This window comes from Osmerus mordax, chromosome 5, assembly GCF_038355195.1.
Source record: "Osmerus mordax isolate fOsmMor3 chromosome 5, fOsmMor3.pri, whole genome shotgun sequence".
NCBI lineage: Eukaryota > Metazoa > Chordata > Actinopteri > Osmeriformes > Osmeridae > Osmerus > Osmerus mordax.
In genome coordinates, this window is record NC_090054.1 from 1,166,060 (window position 1) to 1,184,544 (window position 18,485).

At 43.9% G+C, this 18,485-nt stretch overlaps 1 protein-coding gene across 19 annotated transcripts in view; it reads right to left on the bottom strand.

Annotated features, from left to right (window-relative positions):
- LOC136942821 (neurexin-1a-like) overlaps positions 1–18,485 on the bottom strand; it is a 206,872-nt gene that overhangs the window by 102,270 nt on the left and 86,117 nt on the right. For 18 of the 19 annotated variants that reach the window (XM_067235830.1, XM_067235833.1, XM_067235828.1 and 15 more), the window contains 5 exons: positions 14,746–14,868; positions 13,743–14,124; positions 13,135–13,325; positions 8,620–8,793; positions 2,597–2,716 (listed from right to left, as the gene is read on the bottom strand). In XM_067235830.1, coding sequence (XP_067091931.1) covers positions 2,597–2,716; positions 8,620–8,793; positions 13,135–13,325; positions 13,743–14,124; positions 14,746–14,868 — 990 coding nt within the window. Of the gene's footprint in view, positions 1–2,596; positions 2,717–4,473; positions 4,501–8,619; positions 8,794–13,134; positions 13,326–13,742; positions 14,125–14,745; positions 14,869–18,485 lie in introns of all 19 variants that reach the window. The other variant, XM_067235827.1, reaches the window with a different exon arrangement.

An 18,485-nucleotide genomic window follows, 5' to 3' on the forward strand; every position in this document is an offset into this window, starting at 1 on the left:
GAGGGGAGGAGAGGTTGAAGAGGAGGAGGGGAGAGAGAGGAGATGAGGGAGAGGAGGGGAGAGGAGGGAGAGGAGGAGGGGAGGAAGGGAGAGGAGTAGGAGAGGAGGAGGAGAGGGGGTAGAGGGGTCAGCAGCAGTCACTTCCTCTTCACTCCTCTGACAGCCAATCACACTGCAGCCCCTGCTTCAGTAAAAACGGTATGTTATATGTGTGTGTTGTTGTGTGTTGTGTCGTGTCTTGATAATGTGTCAGTGAAAACAGAAGCCTGATCCTGGCTGTCAGTGAAAGGGATAGAGGTGAGGGGTCAGGAACAAGGCTTGCTCCCTATCTCCCCACACAGCCCTGGGAGGGAGGGAGGGAGGGATGAAGGGATAAAGGAATCAGGCTAGGAGGGGGTTCCTGCATCTGTCTGGAGTCCCCCCTCTTCAGAGAAGGAGACATTCTAAACAGGTCAAGGACAGACACCCCCCTTCATAAATGATGTTTCCTAGTAAAGTGACAACTCTGCCATCTCTTCCTCTCTCCTTCCCTCCTTCCTTTTAGCCTTCCCTCCCTTCCTCCCTTTCTGAGCCAGACTTGTGAGTGTTGAAGTGTATGTGTGTGTGTGTGTGCAATCATACAATTGTGTGTGTGTGTGTGTGTGTGTGCGTGCATATCCACCTACTGGTACACAGACCTCCTTAGAGTGTTTCCAAGCTCAGGGCCAATCAGCAGTGAGAGAGGAATTGGGTCAGGACAAGGGTGAACACAGGAAGTTCCCATAATGAAGCTTGTGTGAGTTGTGTGAGAGTATGTGTGTGTGAGTGTGTGTGTGTGTGTGAGAGTATGTGTGTGTGAGTTGTGTGAGAGTATGTGTGTGTGAGTGTGTATTGTGTGAGAGTATGTGTGTGTGTTCTCTGTAGACAATATGGCAGCTTCAGAGCTTGGCCAAGCGTTCAGATCTCACTGAACACCAAATCCTCAATAACCACTCATTAGTTTCACTGAGCTGCATTTAAAATACAAAAATTATCCCTCCCTCCCTCCTTCCCTCCACCACCCTCTGCCTACCTCTGCCTCCTTCTACCACCCTCTGCCTCCCTCTACCACCGTCTGCCTCCCTCTGCCTCCCTCTACCACCCTCTGCCTCCCTCTACCACCATCTGCCTCCCTCTACTACCCTCTGCCTCCCTCTACCACCGTCTGCCTCCCTCTGCCTCCCTCTGCCACCATCTGCCTCCCTCTGCCACCCTCTGCCACCCTCTGCCTCCCTCTGCCACCCTCTACCACCCTCTGCCTCCCTCTACCACCCTCTGCCTCCCTCTACCACCCTCTGCCTCCCTCTACCACCCTCTGCCTCCCTCTACCACCCTCTGCCTCCCTCTGCCTCCCTCTGTCTCCCTCTGTCTCCCTCTGCATCCCTCTACCACCCTCTGCCTCCCTCTACCACCCTCTGCCTCCCTCTACCACCCTCTGCCTCCCTCTACCACCCTCTACCACCCTCTGCCTCCCTCTACCACCCTCTGCCTCCCTCTACCACCCTCTGCCACCCTCTGCCTCCCTCTGTCTCCCTCTGCCTCCCTCTACCTCCCTCTGCCTCCCTCTACCACCCCAACCCCTCCAGCTAATCAGCGCTGCCCCCTGAGGCTGGTCCCATACTGGGAGTCACAGTGGGACTGTCTCCCTCTCAGCAGGTCTGCCAACAACAATAACCTGCCTCCACCTCCTGCCATGCACACAATCACAATAAGAGCCCTGGTGACGCGAGAGCTTCACAATAAAAGTCCTAGCAACATAACAGCTTCACAAATGAAAGTCATGGCATGAAAGTCACAGGTTCACAATAAAAGTTTTCTCAACACAACATTTTTACCAAAGAAGTTTTAGCAATGCCAAATACTCACATAACTTATAGCAACACCACGCTTTCACAATAAAAGTGATTGTGATCCGATCACAATCAGATTGAGATATGATAGAGAGTTATATATGAGAGAGATTAGAAATATGTTATATAGATATGAGAGAGATATGTCTGTCTGTCCCCACACACATCCCATGTGGTGTGGGGGGTTTGAGCTGTCAGCACCTGCCTGGTCGTCGGTCTGCCAACGCTGGACCTGGTCGCCAACCGGAAACCAGTCTCCATGACGGGCAACAGTGAGTTTCCCGGTCCCTTCCCACATCTACCAGTTCGAACAATGGATTTTGGTGTTTCAAAACCCATTGACACTTCCCTGCTGTATGACTATGTTAAGCCTGTGTTCTGCTCCTCTCTTTCACCAACCGTCTCTGGAGGAGGGGATCCCTCTCTGAATTGCTCCTCCCAAGGTTTCTTAAATTTTTCTCCTGTAGTGAGTTTTTCTGGGAGTTTTTCCTTGTCTTCCCTAAGGGGTTTAGGTTGATTGAGGGGCAGTTCTATGGGCGTATGTGAAGTCTTATGTGACATGCTTGTGTGTAAATAGGGCTATACAAATAAATGTTGATTTTATTTGATGTGTTTGAGAGAGAGGTGAGAGATATGTAATATAGATATGGGAGAGATTAAATATATGTAAGAGATAGGAGAGAGCGATAGGGGTGAGAGAGATAGAGAGAGGTAGTGTAGTACAGTACCGTCATTGCAGAGCGGGCCTCCGTAGGACGTCATGCTGCAGTCACAGGTGAAGCCCTCCCACTGCTGAAGACACACCCCCTGGTTAGAACAGGAGTCCTCCTGACAGGTGGTGCTGGGGCCTGGAGGGGGGGGGGGGGGGAGAGGGAGGGAGGGGGGGGGGGGTGTAAATTAGTTAAAGGTGTGACTCTTCAACTCTTTCTACTTCCTAACAAACCCCTGCTGCTCCTCCCTCCTAGCAGGCTGTGACCATGGCTACAGTTCAGCACACCTACACACACACACACTCACACACACACAACACAGACAGACACAAGACACATCAAGCCCCACCAGCCTCTCCTGTACTGTGATTTGTTTCTCTCATACAACCATATAAACACACTGATTACATCCACAAATAAACAAACACAATGATTTGACATGCAAAACCTTAAATTAAGAGCACAAGACATCACCATAGTTGTTTTAAAAGACGTTTAAAGAATAATTATGTTTCTGTTAAAACCATTATATTTATTTTCTGTATTTATGTTGCATTAGTTAGATCCAATTACATCACAACACAGCCACATCCTAAACTCTATCCACCAATCAGACAAATACACCCTACTGTAGAGGTGGGACATGGGGAGCTTTTACCCAATCAGAGACCAGTCAAAGACCACTGGTAGCCATGGTCTGTTGACATAATCTGTCTGTCTACTTGTCTGTCTGTCTGCTTGTCTGTCTGCTTGTCTGTCTGCTTGTCTGTCTGCTTGTCTGTCTGCCTAGCTGTCTGCCTGTCTGTCTGTCTACCTGTCTGTCTGTATACCTGTCTGTCTGTATCAGGGTAGGTAGTGCTAATGGTGGAATGCTGGTAGGATGACAAGCTCAGTGAAGAAGTTAGTCAGGTTATGTAGCATGCAGATTAAAACAGGGATTATGATATTAAGAATGAACTGATTACTGAGAAGACAGAAACCAGTACTAGGGAGTCACAATGACAGTTTAAATATATGTTAAAGGTCTTATTTCATATCATTTGAAGGGAGTTTATTATTCAACATTTTATGTTTATGAATAGTGTTTACAATATGTTTATGAATGTTACTGGTGCTAAAGCACCCATTTTGTATCCATTACAATTTATGACATTATTATCACTTTCTTACTGATAACTGGTCAATATCTTGGTTAATGTGAACACATTGAACAGGAGATATTTTAACTCCTTCATATTTTTTAAACAAGTCACAACGAGATGTTAAGCATGCTGCTATGTGGTGCCATGCAGCTCATGTCCTGGACTGTGAGAGAAGGAGGAGGAGAGATGGAGGTGGAACACAAGGGGGAGAGGTGAATGGAAGAGGAGGAGGAGACATGGAGGGAGAGGAGGACGAGGGGTGAAGGTGGTGAAAGAGGAGTTTAGGAGAAATGCAGAGAGAGGAAGAGGTGAGGAGGAAGAGAGATTCAGGGAGAGGAGGAGGAGAGATGCAGGGAGAGGAGGAGGAGAGGAGGAGAGATGCAGGGAGAAGAGGAAAGATGCAGGGAGAGGAGAGATGCAGGGAGAGGAGGAGGAGAGGAAGAGGAGAGATGCAGGGAGAGGAGGAGCAGGAGAGATGCAGGGAGAGGAGGAGCAGGAGAGATGCAGGGAGAGGAGGAGATGAGGAGAGATGCAAGGTGAGGAGGAGGACAGATGCAGTGAGAGGAGGAGAGATGCAGGGAGAGGAGGATGAGAGGAGGAGAGATGCAGGGAGAGGAGGAGAGATGCAGGGAGAGGAGGATGAGAGGAGGAGAGATGCAGGGAAAGGAGGAGAGGAGGAGAGATGCAGGGAGAGGAGGATGAGAGGAGGAGAGATGCAGGGAGGGTTCAGACTCTGTATCCAAAGCTCTCTACCTTGCAAGTCAGCTTTCATCAATGCTACTGTCAGCAAAACCATGAGGAGCGGAAAAGGCAGAATATACCGTCTGTTAGTAACAACAGCAGAGTGAAGAAGAAGAAGAGAGGGAGAGAACAAGAGAAAGATAGAAGCTGAGAGAGAGGGGGAGAGAGACAAAGGCAGAGAGTGAATGAGAGAGAGACAGAGTTGAGGGCAGAGAGAGAGCGGTATGAAACAGATACGAAGATATATGCCTGTAAACAGAGAGAGGGAGGGACGGAAGGAGGGAGGGAGAGAGGAAGAGCAGGATGGAATAGCAGAGAGAGAGAGAGAGAGAGAGAGAGAGAGAGAGAGAGAGAGAGAGAGAGAGAGAGAGAGAGAGAGAGAGAGAGAGGGAGAACAGGATGGAATGGAGGGATGCAGGCTGCCATGGGACACGTTCACAAATGAAAACAGATATGTTGTATAGATATGTAGTATAGATAATGTAGTATAGATACTGTAGTATAGACACCATGGTATAGATACTGTAGCATAGATACAGCAGTATAGACACCGTAGTATAGATATGTAGTATATATACTGTGGTATAGATACTGCAGTATAGCTATGTAGTATAGATACTGTAGTATAGATAATGCAGTATAGATATGTAGTATAGCCATTGTATCATAGATAATGTAGTATAGATACTGTAGTATAGACACCATAGTATAGATAGTGTAGTATACATAATGTGGTATTGATACTGTGGTATAGATAGTGTAGTATTGATACTGTAGTATTGATACTGCGGTATATATATATATATATATATATATACTGTAGTATAAATACTGTGGTATATATATATATATATATACTGTAGTATAGATACTGTGGTATAGATAGTGTAGCATAGATACTGTAGTATAGACACCATGGTATAGATACTGTAGCATAGATACTGCAGTATAGACATTGTAGTATAGATATGTAGTATAGATACTGTGGTATAGATACTGCAGTATAGCTATGTAGTATAGATACTGTAGTATATATTATGCAGTATAGATATGTAGTATAGCCACTGTAGTATAGATATGCAGTATAGACACTGTATCATAGATGATGTAGTATAAATACTGTGGTATTGATACTGTGGTATAGATAGTGTAGTATTGATACTGCGGTATATATATATACTGTAGTAAAGATAATGTGGTATAGATACTGTAGTATATATACTGTGGTATAGACACTGTGGTATAGTGTAGTATATATATTGTGGTATAGATAGTGTGGTATATATACTGTGGTATAGATAATGTGGTATAGATAGTGTGGTATATATACTGTGGTATAGATAGTGTAGTATAGACACTGTGGTATAGATAGTGTGGTATAGATAGTGTAGTATATATACTGTGGTATAGATAGTGTGGTATATATACTGTAGTATAGATACTGTGGTATAGACACTGTGGTATAGTGAGTTATAGATAGTGTAGTATATATACTATGGTATAGATAGTGTGGTGTATACACTGTGGTATAGATAGTGTGGTATATATACTGTGGTATAGACACTGTGGTTTAGATAATGTGGTATAGATAGTGTAGTATAGACACTGTGGTATATATACTGTGATATATATAGTGTAGTATATATACTGTGGTATATATAGTGTAGTATATATACAAAAAAATATATAGTGTAGTATATATACTGTGGTATAGATACTGTGGTATAGATACTGTGGTATAGATACTGTGGTATAGATAGATATATACTGTGGTATAGATAGTGTTGTATATATACTGTGGTATAGATAGTGTGGTATAGATAGTGTAGTATATATACTGTGGTATATATACTGTGGTATAGATAGTGTAGTATATATACTGTGGTATATATACTGTGGTATAGATAGTGTTGTATATATACTGTGGTATAGATAGTGTTGTATATATACTGAGGTATAGATAGTGTGTTATAGATAGTGTTGTATATATACTGTGGTATAGATACTGTGGTATAGATAGTGTGGTATAGATAGTGTAGTATATATACTGTGGTATATATACTGTGGTATAGATAGTGTTGTATATATACTGTGGTATAGATAGTGTTGTATATATACTGTGGTATAGATAGTGTTGTATATATACTGTGGTATAGATAGTGTGGTATAGATAGTGTAGTATATATACTGTGGTATATATAGTGTGGTATAGATAGTGTAGTATATATACTGTGGTATATATACTGTGGTATAGATAGTGTGGTATAGATAGTGTAGTATATATACTGTGGTATAGATAGTGTAGTATATATACTGTGGTATAGATAGTGTGGTATAGATAGTGTAGTATATATACTGTGGTATATATACTGTGGTATAGATAGTGTAGTATATATACTGTGGTATATATACTGTGGTATAGATAGTGTTGTATATATACTGTGGTATAGATAGTGTTGTATATATACTGAGGTATAGATAGTGTGTTATAGTGTTGTATATATACTGAGGTATAGATAGTGTGTTATAGATAGTGTAGTATATATACTGTGGTATATATACTGTGGTATAGATAGTGTAGTATATATACTGAGGTATAGATAGTGTGTTATAGATAGTGTAGTATATATACTGTGGTATATATACTGTGGTATAGATAGTGTAGTATATATACTGTGGTATAGATAGTGTTGTATATATAGTGTAGTATATATACTGTGGTATAGATACTGTGGTATAGATAGTGTTGTATATATACTGTGGTATAGATAGTGTTGTATATATACTGTGGTATAGATACTGTGGTATAGATAGTGTGGTATAGATAGTGTAGTATATATACTGTGGTATATATACTGTGGTATAGATAGTGTAGTATATATGCCTGTGGTATAGATAGTGTTGTATATATAGTGTAGTATATATACTGTGGTATAGATACTGTGGTATAGATAGTGTTGTATATATACTGTGGTATAGATAGTGTTGTATATATACTGTGGTATAGATACTGTGGTATAGATAGTGTGGTATAGATAGTGTAGTATATATACTGTGGTATATATACTGTGGTATAGATAGTGTAGTATATATACTGTGGTATAGATAGTGTTGTATATATAGTGTAGTATATATACTGTGGTATAGATACTGTGGTATAGATAGTGTTGTATATATACTGTGGTATAGATAGTGTTGTATATATAGTGTAGTATATATACTGTGGTATAGATACTGTGGTATAGATAGTGTTGTATATATATACTGTGGTATAGATAGTGTTGTATAGACACTGTGGTATAGATAGTGTAGTATAGACACTGTGGTATAGATAGTGTGGTATAGATAGTGTTGTATATATACTGTGGTATAGGCCCTGGGCCCTTTGATGTAGCGGAGCCCAGTCACTCCCAACACATCGGCATCTGTTCCGGTCTGGAAGGGGGGGGGGGGGGGGGGCTTCTTACTCTATAAATGTTTGATATTATTACTGTTATTATTGTTATCAAATATTATTATTGTTCACTGTGTCTGGTAGCTGAGATGTGGTTGTTTCACAATGTGTGTGGTGAACACAGATCATTCCTTGAAACTCTGTTAGAACCCTGCACTTCTGAGGCTTGATTGATCCTTTCTACACGCTCTGTCTGCCGCTTTGGATAAAAACCTCTGCTAAATGACTAGTGACTATATGGTGTTCATGCAACACCAGTCATCCATGACTCAGCACACTGCTCCACACACACACACACACACACACCTTACATTTAATCATTTAGCAGACGCTCTTATCCAGAGCGACTTACAGTAAGTACAGGGACATTCCCCCCGAGGCAAGTAGGGTGAAGTGCTTTGCCCAAGGACACAACGTCATTTTGCAATTTTGCGGGAATCAAACCGGCAGCCTTCTGATTAATATCCTGATTCCCTAACCGCTCAGCCATCTGACACCCTACACACACACGGGCGCACACATACACACACACGGGCGCACGCACACATGGGCGCACACACATACACGGGCTCACACACACGCCAGGGAAGGGTGTGACAGGAACACTTGGAATTTGGAACACCTGGTGTCTGAGCATGTGCAGAGCTACACTGTCCCCTGGTGTCTGAGCATGTGCAGCGCTACACTGCCCCCTGGTGTCTCACCTTCACAGCCGCGGTCTATCTGGCCCACGCAGGCCAGCGCATCAGACAGCAGATCAGGCAGCCGGCCGTTCAGATCCACAGATGCCAGACAGCCCTGGAAGCCCTCCCTGGCGTGCACAAGCTTAGGCAGGTCCTTATACATCTCCTTGGCAACACCGCCAATATAGAGGTCACCTGGAGGGGGTCAGGGAGGGGACGGGGTGAGAGACGAGACAGGGTGAGGGAGGGGACAGGATGGGGAGAGGAGGGGTTGAGGGGGAAGAGAAGGTGGTCAGAATATAGTTACATCAGCCCCTTGTACACAGCCTGTGAAAGGAGGAAATGTGGCACCTCCATGCAGCCTCACAGCTTCTGTATAAAAAGGTAGGAACACGGAACGGGGGGTTATTGTTGTATTAGTCTCAAGCCGTCAGCGGAGGTATTCAAGGAGCCGAATCACGTCTGGTTAAAGAGACAGCCGGGATGGACGGACTACACATGCTAGCAAATAAATCACTAAATGCTACAACTAAGGATCTGAATTTGGTTCTTCAGCTATCGCAAGACTCTGTTGCCCCACTCAAACCTAGGAAAAGAAAGGATAAGAAATTGTCTCCATTGTTGAAACCCACACTCTCAAAAAGTCAACCAGAAAACTAGAACTTAAGTGGCGTACCACTAAATTGGATGTTTTCCGCCTGGCCTGGAAGGACAGCCTACTGGAACAAGCAAGTCCTCATCAGGTCCAGATCAGAATACTCTAAGCTGATTAGTAAGAACCAGCACAATGCTAAATTCCTATTATATAATTATAATACCGTTGCAAAACTCACTAAGAAAAGTGCACATGGTGTTAGTACAGATATCTCTCCCAATGATTTTCTAGAATTCTTCAACCACAAAATCTATGCAATTAGGGACAAACTACAGACCAGCTCTGGATGAATGGCCATGAACACCGAATCTTTCTCTATACCAAGCATGCTGCATGTTGAGGCTCTCACTCACTTTAACCCTATTTCTATGGAAGCGTTCATAAAGCTGATAGATTCATCGAAACCCACCAATTGCCTTCTCAACCCCCTTCCTGCCAAACTTCGTAAGGAAGTCCTCCCTATTATTGGACCACCCATGCTTAGTATTATTAATGAATCTATCGTAACTGGCCAAGTCCCTGACAATTTTAAACAAGAAATTATTAACCCCCTACTTAAAAAAACAAACCTGGATCCCGGATCTCTTGGCAACTACAGGCCAATTTCAAATCTTCCATTTCTCTCAATAAAAAAAAAAAAAGCTGTGGTACAACAGCTCACTGAGCACCTCTCCTCAAATCAGCTTTATGAACCTCTCCAGTCTGGATTTTGTCTTCACCACAGCACTGAAATTGCATTAGCCAAGGTAGTCAATGATCTACTATGAGCCTCTGACGCAGGCTCTTTCTCTGTCCTGGTTGTCCTGAACCTGAGTGCAGCATTTGACACTGTGGATCATCAAATTCTCCTGGAACGTATGGAGAACTGTGTTGGGATCTCTGTTACGGCATTCCAATGGTTTAGATCGTATCTATCTGACAGATCACAATTTGTCCATTATGACGGCCGCTCATCCAGGAGCTCCACTGTAAAATATGGAGTACCACAGGGTTCTGTCCTAGGCCCTCTGCTATTTTGCTATTTTTCTCTACATGTTGCCTTTAGGAAACTTAATTAGAAGCTCCTGAGTAGATTTTCATTGCTATGCAGATGACACCCAGCTATACATGTCCCTAAAGCCTGGAGAACTACCACACACTCTGGAAAAATGTGTTTCTGGGATAAGAACTTGGGTGACAGCAAATTTCCTTTTTCTCAATTAGGGTAAAACAGAGGTGCAAATTTTGGGACCTAAAAAATACATAAATAATACAGAATTGCATTTTTCCATGTACGTAACATAGCTAAAATAAGAAATTTCCTCTCAAAGGATGATGCTGAAAAACTAATACATGCATTTGTTACATCCCGATTGGACTACTACAATGTGTAATTCTCTGGCCTCCCAAGTACCGCCCATCCGTAAACGGAGACGCACAAGCATATTTCGGCCTTAAGATGCACTGTGTCGTCTGTTGTATGTTCCCGTCTAAAGCAGACAAAAGTGGATCTTTTTACACAGGCACCGACAATTTTCGAAAACAATCCCTGACCAGCCATGCTAGCAGACAGCACCTGGTTTGCGTGACAGCTAAGCGGATGGTTGACAATCCATCTTCCAGGCCGTTGACCATGCTGGTCAGGAATTTAAATGTAGATGCCCATCGTGTTATTGCACGACTTATAACAACGGCATATGACATAATTAAGACGGGCCAGCCGTTCGCCTCGTTCCCCCAGGCTATTGAACTGCAGCAGAAGAATGGTGTCGACTTGGGTACTTAGTATCATACTGATGAAATGCAATGGAAGCTTTTATATATTAGCATTGAGGGACCAGAGGTTTCAGTTTCAGCCAGACAGAGTTGTGCAGAGATGGCTGTCCGCAGGAAAGAGAGCACGTCATGTTTGAGGTTAAAAGTCAATTGTTTTGCTGACTATTACCTTATTATTTTTTATCACTAGAAATGTGATTTTATTTTTGTTCTTTTTAAATCCAGGATGTGTTTAATAAATGGTTAAACATGTTAACAGAATAACATAACTTATAAGTCTTTGGTTTTGTTGTAACAATGATAAATTACAACTTTTGGAGGAGGGGCCAGTAAAAATGGCCTTGGGGCCAGTAAGTTTCAAACCCACTGTCCCCAGTCGCAAAAAATGTTTATGTTGAACCCTGTGATGATGTTTGTGCATTTCAACAGAAACCCATCATGTGGGAGACAGCTTTCAGAGAATAATATTGTACATTTCCCCTCTCTGAAAGAAATCATCAACGATGGCAACATGGATCGATTCAAGATGAAAATATCAGAACTGAAGAAAGAATATCAGCAGTGTTTTCAAATACTGAACTTCAGCCAGAAATATATTTACATCTCTCTCTAGTAACCCCTCTGATGTACCAATCGACCAACAAATGGAGTTGATTGACTTACACTGCAGTTATGTGGTAAAAGACTAATTTGCCAATGTTGACTTGCAAGTACTTCATCTCCATAATGAACAAATAAAATCCAAAGTGTGCTCTCGCTTGTCACATGCTCACTGAAATGACATTATGAAAGTGTCAATTGCTCTAAGACTTCTGATATTTAGAAGTTGGTTGAAGCCAAAAGGTGTCAGACAGTTCTAAACAGTAACAATATACTGACCTCAGATTGAGTGTTTCTGTACTGTACTAATCTTTTCCCAATTAGCATCCAAAGATGTTTATTAAAAAAAAGCTGATGTTGATATTCAGAATGTCAACAATCAGTTGTATTAATTTATTTTGATATTTTTTTACAGATATAGGGATTCTAATTTGTTGATTTGTAATCTGAAACAATGTATCTGATGATCCCAGATTCTCATGGTTTTTCCATTGTGTATTTGCTGTTGCCTTCCTCTTCTCCTTGAAATAAAAATGTCATTACAATTGAGGATTAAATACTTTTGAATTACAATGTCAGTGTGATGTGGTGAAATGATAGGTCTGGTCCAGTTTGATTCTTCATGTTGTGTTAATGTGTGTCAATCTGCCTCTTATGGCTGTTATAGGAACATTTCCCTTAGAATTTACTGTTGGGTAATAAGTGTCAAGTTCCATCTTGTTCTGATTTTTCTCGGCCTGCCTCAGGTGATATTTTAACCAATGTGCCCCCGACCCCAAGCTCTGCTGCTGTGTGGCAAAACTGACCTCTAGTGGACAATCAAGAGTAATGCAGTGAAACAGCATGACACTGTCTAAAGGTGCAGCACCTCTAGTGGACAATCAAGAGTAATGCAGTGAAACAGCATGACACTGTCTAAAGGTGCAGCACCTCTAGTGGACAATCAAGAGTAATGCAGTGAAACAGCATGACACTGTCTAAAGGTGCAGCACCTCTAGTGGACAATCAAGAGTAATGCAGTGAAACAGCATGACACTGTCTAAAGGTGCAGCACCTCTAGTGGACAATCAAGAGTAATGCAGTGAAACAGCATGACACTGTCTTAAGGTGCAGCATCTCTAGTGGAGGATCCTATTTACATTTAGTCATTTAGCAGACGCTATTATCCAGAGCGAATTACAGTAAGTACAAGGACATTCCCCCGAGGCAAGTAAGGTGAAGTGCCTTGCCCAAGGACACGTCATTTTTCACGGACAGAATCGAACCGGCAACCTTCTGATTAATAGCCCGATTCCCTAACCGCTCAGCCATCTGACTCACATTTACTGCAGAGAAGCTGCATCATATTATCTATGTCTCTATTTACAGTACATGTGGTTTTTAAATACCCTCCCAGCACCTCTAACTTCCTCCATCTCCCACTACCCCACCCCAGACCCCCTCCCACTAGCTCTAATACACCCTCCCTCCCCCCAGCCCTTCAGACAGCCCTCCCACTTGCCCCCCTGCACAGTGGCCAGACTCACCCTTCAGGTCCAGGTTCTTGGCCCCCATGGTGGTTTGGGTGGTGACCTTGGTGTCGATCTTGACGGTGTGCAGGTTGTTGGTGTCTCTGGAGACGAGGACGTTGTGCCAGTGGTTGTCGTTCAGAGGCTTGTTGGAGTTTCCCTTGATGAGATGGGCTCCATTTCCCAGGTCAGACACATAGTGGAGGTACCTGAGAGATCTCAGCGTTATGGACCTTCCGACAGCCTCAACACCCACTGCAGCTACCGCTGGTATCACCCTAGGCTCCTCACATTTCTCCTGCTGGTCTCTCCTACTCTGACCTCATTATATCTCCTGCTGGTCTATTTTAGTCTCACCTCATCATATCTCCTGCTGGTCTCTCCTAGTCTCTCCCCATTATATCTCCTGCTGGTCTCTCCTAGTCTCTCCCCATCTTATCTCCTGCTGGTTTCTCCTAGTCTCTCCCCATCATATCTCCTGCTGGTCTCTCCTGGTCTCTCCCCATCATATCTCCTGCTGGTCTCTCCTAGTCTCTCCCCATCATATCTCCTGCTGGTCTCTCCTAGTCTCTCCCCATCATATCTCCTGCAGGTGTCTGCTTGTCTCTCTCTCCGGTCCCACCTACCCCTTGACCAGCTCCACCACGATGAAGTCATTGCCGTCGCCGCTGTTGAAGAGGATGAGTCCATCAGAGGAGGTGGTCTTGAACTGGAAGAACAGGTGCATGGAGTAGTAGGCCTGCAGGGTGGTCAGCGACACGTAGCTGGAGCGCGACTTGAAGGTCACCGGGTCGGCCACGATGCTCTTGAAGCCGATCATTGCGTTGAGCTCGCAGTACTCGATGTCTCCGTTCTTGCAGAGGTCGATATAGGCCAGGCCGTTGAAGGAGAAGCTCTGGAGGTGGCCGATGAAGTTGGAGGGTACGAGGGACAGGAAGCGTTTCTCCGTCACGATGCCCGTCTCCAGGTTGTGGAACTCCAGCTGAGTGTGGTCACCCGCCATCTGACCTGGGGGAGGAAGGGGGGTGAGGTGGAGGTACAGAGTGTGTTGGAGGAGGGGGCAGGGTTTGGTGGGGGGAAGGAAGGGAATGAGAAGGAACAAGGGAGGGGCACGGAGGAGAGGAGGAGATAATAAGGGAGAAATGAGAAACAAAGGACAGAGAGAAAGAGCATGTGTGTGACAGAGAATAGTGGTGGAGAAGGAGGGTGTAGGAGGAGGAGGGGAAGGAGGGAGAGAAGGGGAAGGAGGAAGGAAGAGGAGGAAGAGGGAGAAACGAGGAAGAGGAGGCACAGGAGGGAGAAAGGAAGAGGAGGGTGTAGGTGGAGAAGAAAGGAGGGGAGGAGGAAAATGTGGGAGAGGAGGAGGAGGGAGAGGAGGAGGGTGTAAGAGGAGAAGGTAATGGAGGGAGAGGAGGAGGAGGGAGTAGGGAGAGTGGGAAGAGAAAGGATGAAGAAGAGGGAGAAGAGGATGAGGGAGAGGAGGAGGGAAGAGGGGGGAGGAGGAGAAGGAGAAGGAGAGGAAGAGGAGGGAGGAGGAGGGAGAGTGGGAAGAGAAAGGAGGAGGGAGGAGGGGAGAGGGAAAGGAGGGAGAAGGAGAGGAAGAGGAAGAGGAGGGAGGGGAGAAGGTACCTTCCACAGCAGGCAGGTCATCCACGGTAAGCTTCAGGTTCTTGCCTCTCCTGAACACCCTGACTGTGTGCCACTCGTTATCATTCAGGTTCTGACCCGCAAATAAAGTCTCTGGACCCTTACCTGTAGAACAGCCCAGAGGGAAGTTAAAAGACACACACACAAACACCGTCACACACACACACACTTACATGCTCATAAACACACTCACTCATACACACAAGCTTAGTCAGACACTCAAACACACACGCTCATACACACCGGGAGTACAACGGTACTTAGGAATGGTTCGCTTGACCCGATGTTAGTTGCCTCAAGGATCACAATGACTCTTGCTCAGAGACTTGTTGCTCTTGTGGTTAGTGGTAACTGATTTAAAATTACTTGTACTCGCTGTGATATATTGTTTTTTATTATTGTTGCTTGTCTTTTTTTTCTCACAGGTATACTTGCACTTATAGCAGTTCATGTTGTTTAATTGTAACTTGTTTAACTACATGCTCTTATGGTTCTTCCCGTTGGCACTTACTTTGGTTGTTCACAATGTGTGCTTCATGTTTTGGCTACTCGCAATGTTTTGTGGCTATCTCGTTGTTATGATCAGTGACCTATGCACTTTGTAAAGCTCTCTCTTGGAAGTCGCTTTGGATAAAAGTGTCTTCTAAATGAATAAATTTAAATTTAAATACACACACACAAACACCCTGACACACACATGCTCATAAACACACATTCATACACACACACTCATATGCACACACGCTAATCTACCGTGCACACACACACAGACACACGTACATGCTCTTACACACAATCTCATACTCACAGACAAACACACACTCATACACACATACTTATACATACAGACACACAGACACATACACAGAGACACACACACACACACACACACTAAGAGTACATGAGCAAAAGTGAGCAAATAAGAAGAAAAATGGACAAAATAAAAGAAAGAAGGTAGAGAAGAGAGACAGAGAGAGAAAAGGACAGAAGAGAGGTAGAAAGAAGAGGAGAGATGGATAGAGGTGGGATACAGAGAGAGGAGAGATGGATAGAGGTGGGACACAGAGAGAGGAGAGATGGATAGAGGTGGGATACAGAGAGAGGAGAGATGGATAGAGGTGGGATACAGAGAGAGGAGAGATGGATAGAGGTGGGATACAGAGAGAGGAGAGATGGATAGAGGTGGGATACAGAGAGAGGAGAGATGGATAGAAGTGTGATACAGAGAGAGGAGAGATGGATAGAGGTGGGATACAGAGAGAGGAGAGATGGATAGAGATGGGATACAGAGAGAGGAGAGATGGATAGAGGTGGGATACAGAGAGCAGAGATGGATAGAGGTGGGATACAGAGAGAGGAGAGATGGATAGAGGTGGGATACAGAGAGAGGAGAGATGGATAGAGGTGGGATACAGAGAGAGGAGAGAGGAGAGATGGATAGAGGTGGGATACAGAGAGAGGAGAGATGGATAGAGGTGGGGATAAAGAGAGAGGAGAGATGGATAGAGGTGGGATAAAGAGAGAGGAGAGATGGATAGAGGTGGGATAAAGAGAGAGGAGAGATGGATAGAGGTGGGATACAGAGAGGAGAGATGGATAGAGGTGGGATAAAGGCAGAGAGGGTAGAGAGAGATGGATAGAGGTGGGATAAAGAGAGAGGAGAGATGGATAGAGGTGGGATAAAGAGAGAGGAGAGATGGATAGAGGTGGGATAAAGGCAGAGAGGGTAGAGAGAGATGGATACAGGTGGGATAAAGAGGGGTGAGGGAGATGGATATAACCAGCCTGACCACTGGAACCAGCCTGTAAATGGCCTGACCAGTATATCCAGCCTGTAAATGTCCAGGGGTCTCATTTATAAACGTTGCGTATGCACAAAACAGGGCTGAAAATGTGCGTACGCCATTTCCCATGCAAAGGTTGTGATTTATAAAAAACAAACTTGACGAGACAATGTGCGGTCCTCCATGCAAACTCTGACCCATCCGTAGGCCTACGCACATTTTGGAGACAGTGGGAATTGGTGACGCATATGAACGTATGTAGTCAGACTACAGAAAGTAAATGTGGGAAGAACGATTACTCGTAATAGTTATATTTTGTTTTCCTCACTCACGTTTTTTTCACTCCATTTCATCATTATCATGAAGATTACATCCAGTAGTGTTATTTGTGCTAGTACTGAGTGATAATTGTTCCATAAACACCTTGTACAATCCAACTCAAACTTTACATCAAAATTCAGCGCTGTCTCACCATCAGATTGTACTGCAGAACACAGTGTAACCTATAACTAAATATATTTCTTTAATACTGTGCATATATCATCATATGTCAAAAACTGGAAATACAGTCGTTAACATTTAGTCATTTAGCAGACGCTCTTATCCAGAGCGACGTTAAGCTCCCGCACAATTGCTACACTACGTCCTCGTTATCAGTCCAAACTTTAAAGGGGTGATTGATTGCAAAACCGATTTTACCTTGTCATAGTTGAATAACGACAGTTCGGTGGGTAAGATGAACATACAGTGAATCTCAAAGTCCATTGACACCTCTTTCCTATGCAAGTCTCAAATTGAAAACATTTGGCTGTAAAACGCTAGCTTTTCAACAAAGCCACCGGACTGACGTCAGTCCGGGGACCGCCTTTTTTTGACTCTGGTCTGTATCTTTGTCACGCCCCAAAATTTACATCCAGACCAGCCCACTCACTGGTGTTCTTGCCCAGTCCGAGGTAGAGTAGATCTCCGATGCTAGTTTAGCTGCGCGCTGCTCTGTGTAGGCTACTTCTAAGCAATTACAAAGAATAACGTTTTGAAGTATAACAAGGATATTGAAAATGGACCACGGTCGTAAATGCTGTGTGCATTCGACAGGCATGGCTGCTGTTTGTCTATGAGAAGATCCCGGCGAAGTTCGACACTCAATTATTCATTTGCTCTGAACATTTCACCCAAGACAGTTTTGACAACCTTGGACAATTTCAAGCAGGATTTGCTAAGAAGCTGAACCTGAAAAGATGTGCTGCCGACCGTACGCTCATCGCAAACGCAAGCTGTAAGTAGGCTACAGTATGATTTTGTCGGTAACAGTTATTAGCAATGCTAACGTCTCCTTTATCTAGCATAGGTAGAATGCTAAATATGTTTATAAACACAGCAACATACTTTACTTAGCAATATGCTGCCACTCGCACTGTTTTTTTTTTGTGGTGATCCCGCTGCTGTGGCCACCAAATAATGTGGGTTTTCAGGTGTCCACCTCGCCTACAAGTAGGCTACTTCAATTTCAGTGTCTGAGAACTTTCGCTTTTTTGTTCTTTCCCATCTGTCGCCATGATCCACCATAAAGAACAATCGCATGCCAGGGTCATTAATATACCGGATTAGCATTCATGAGGAGGTGCTTTGCATTGACCATTTATGGTTAAAAATGGGCGTGTTCAGAGCCGGTTAAGATGCTGATTCACGTATGCACACTTGTGGGTAATCTGTGATTTATAAAGGGACCATTGGTTACAGGTGTGCATACGCATGGTTTCATAAGTCCGATTTTTGGGGGCGTACACCATTTTAGGCTTTTGGGCGTACGTACACTTTTAGTTAGAATCCTACGCACAGTTTTATAAATGTGACCCCTGGTCACTAGAACCACCCTGTAAACGTTCAGGGGCCTCATGTATAAAAATTGCACAGCTTACATACCAGAAGATGGCGTAA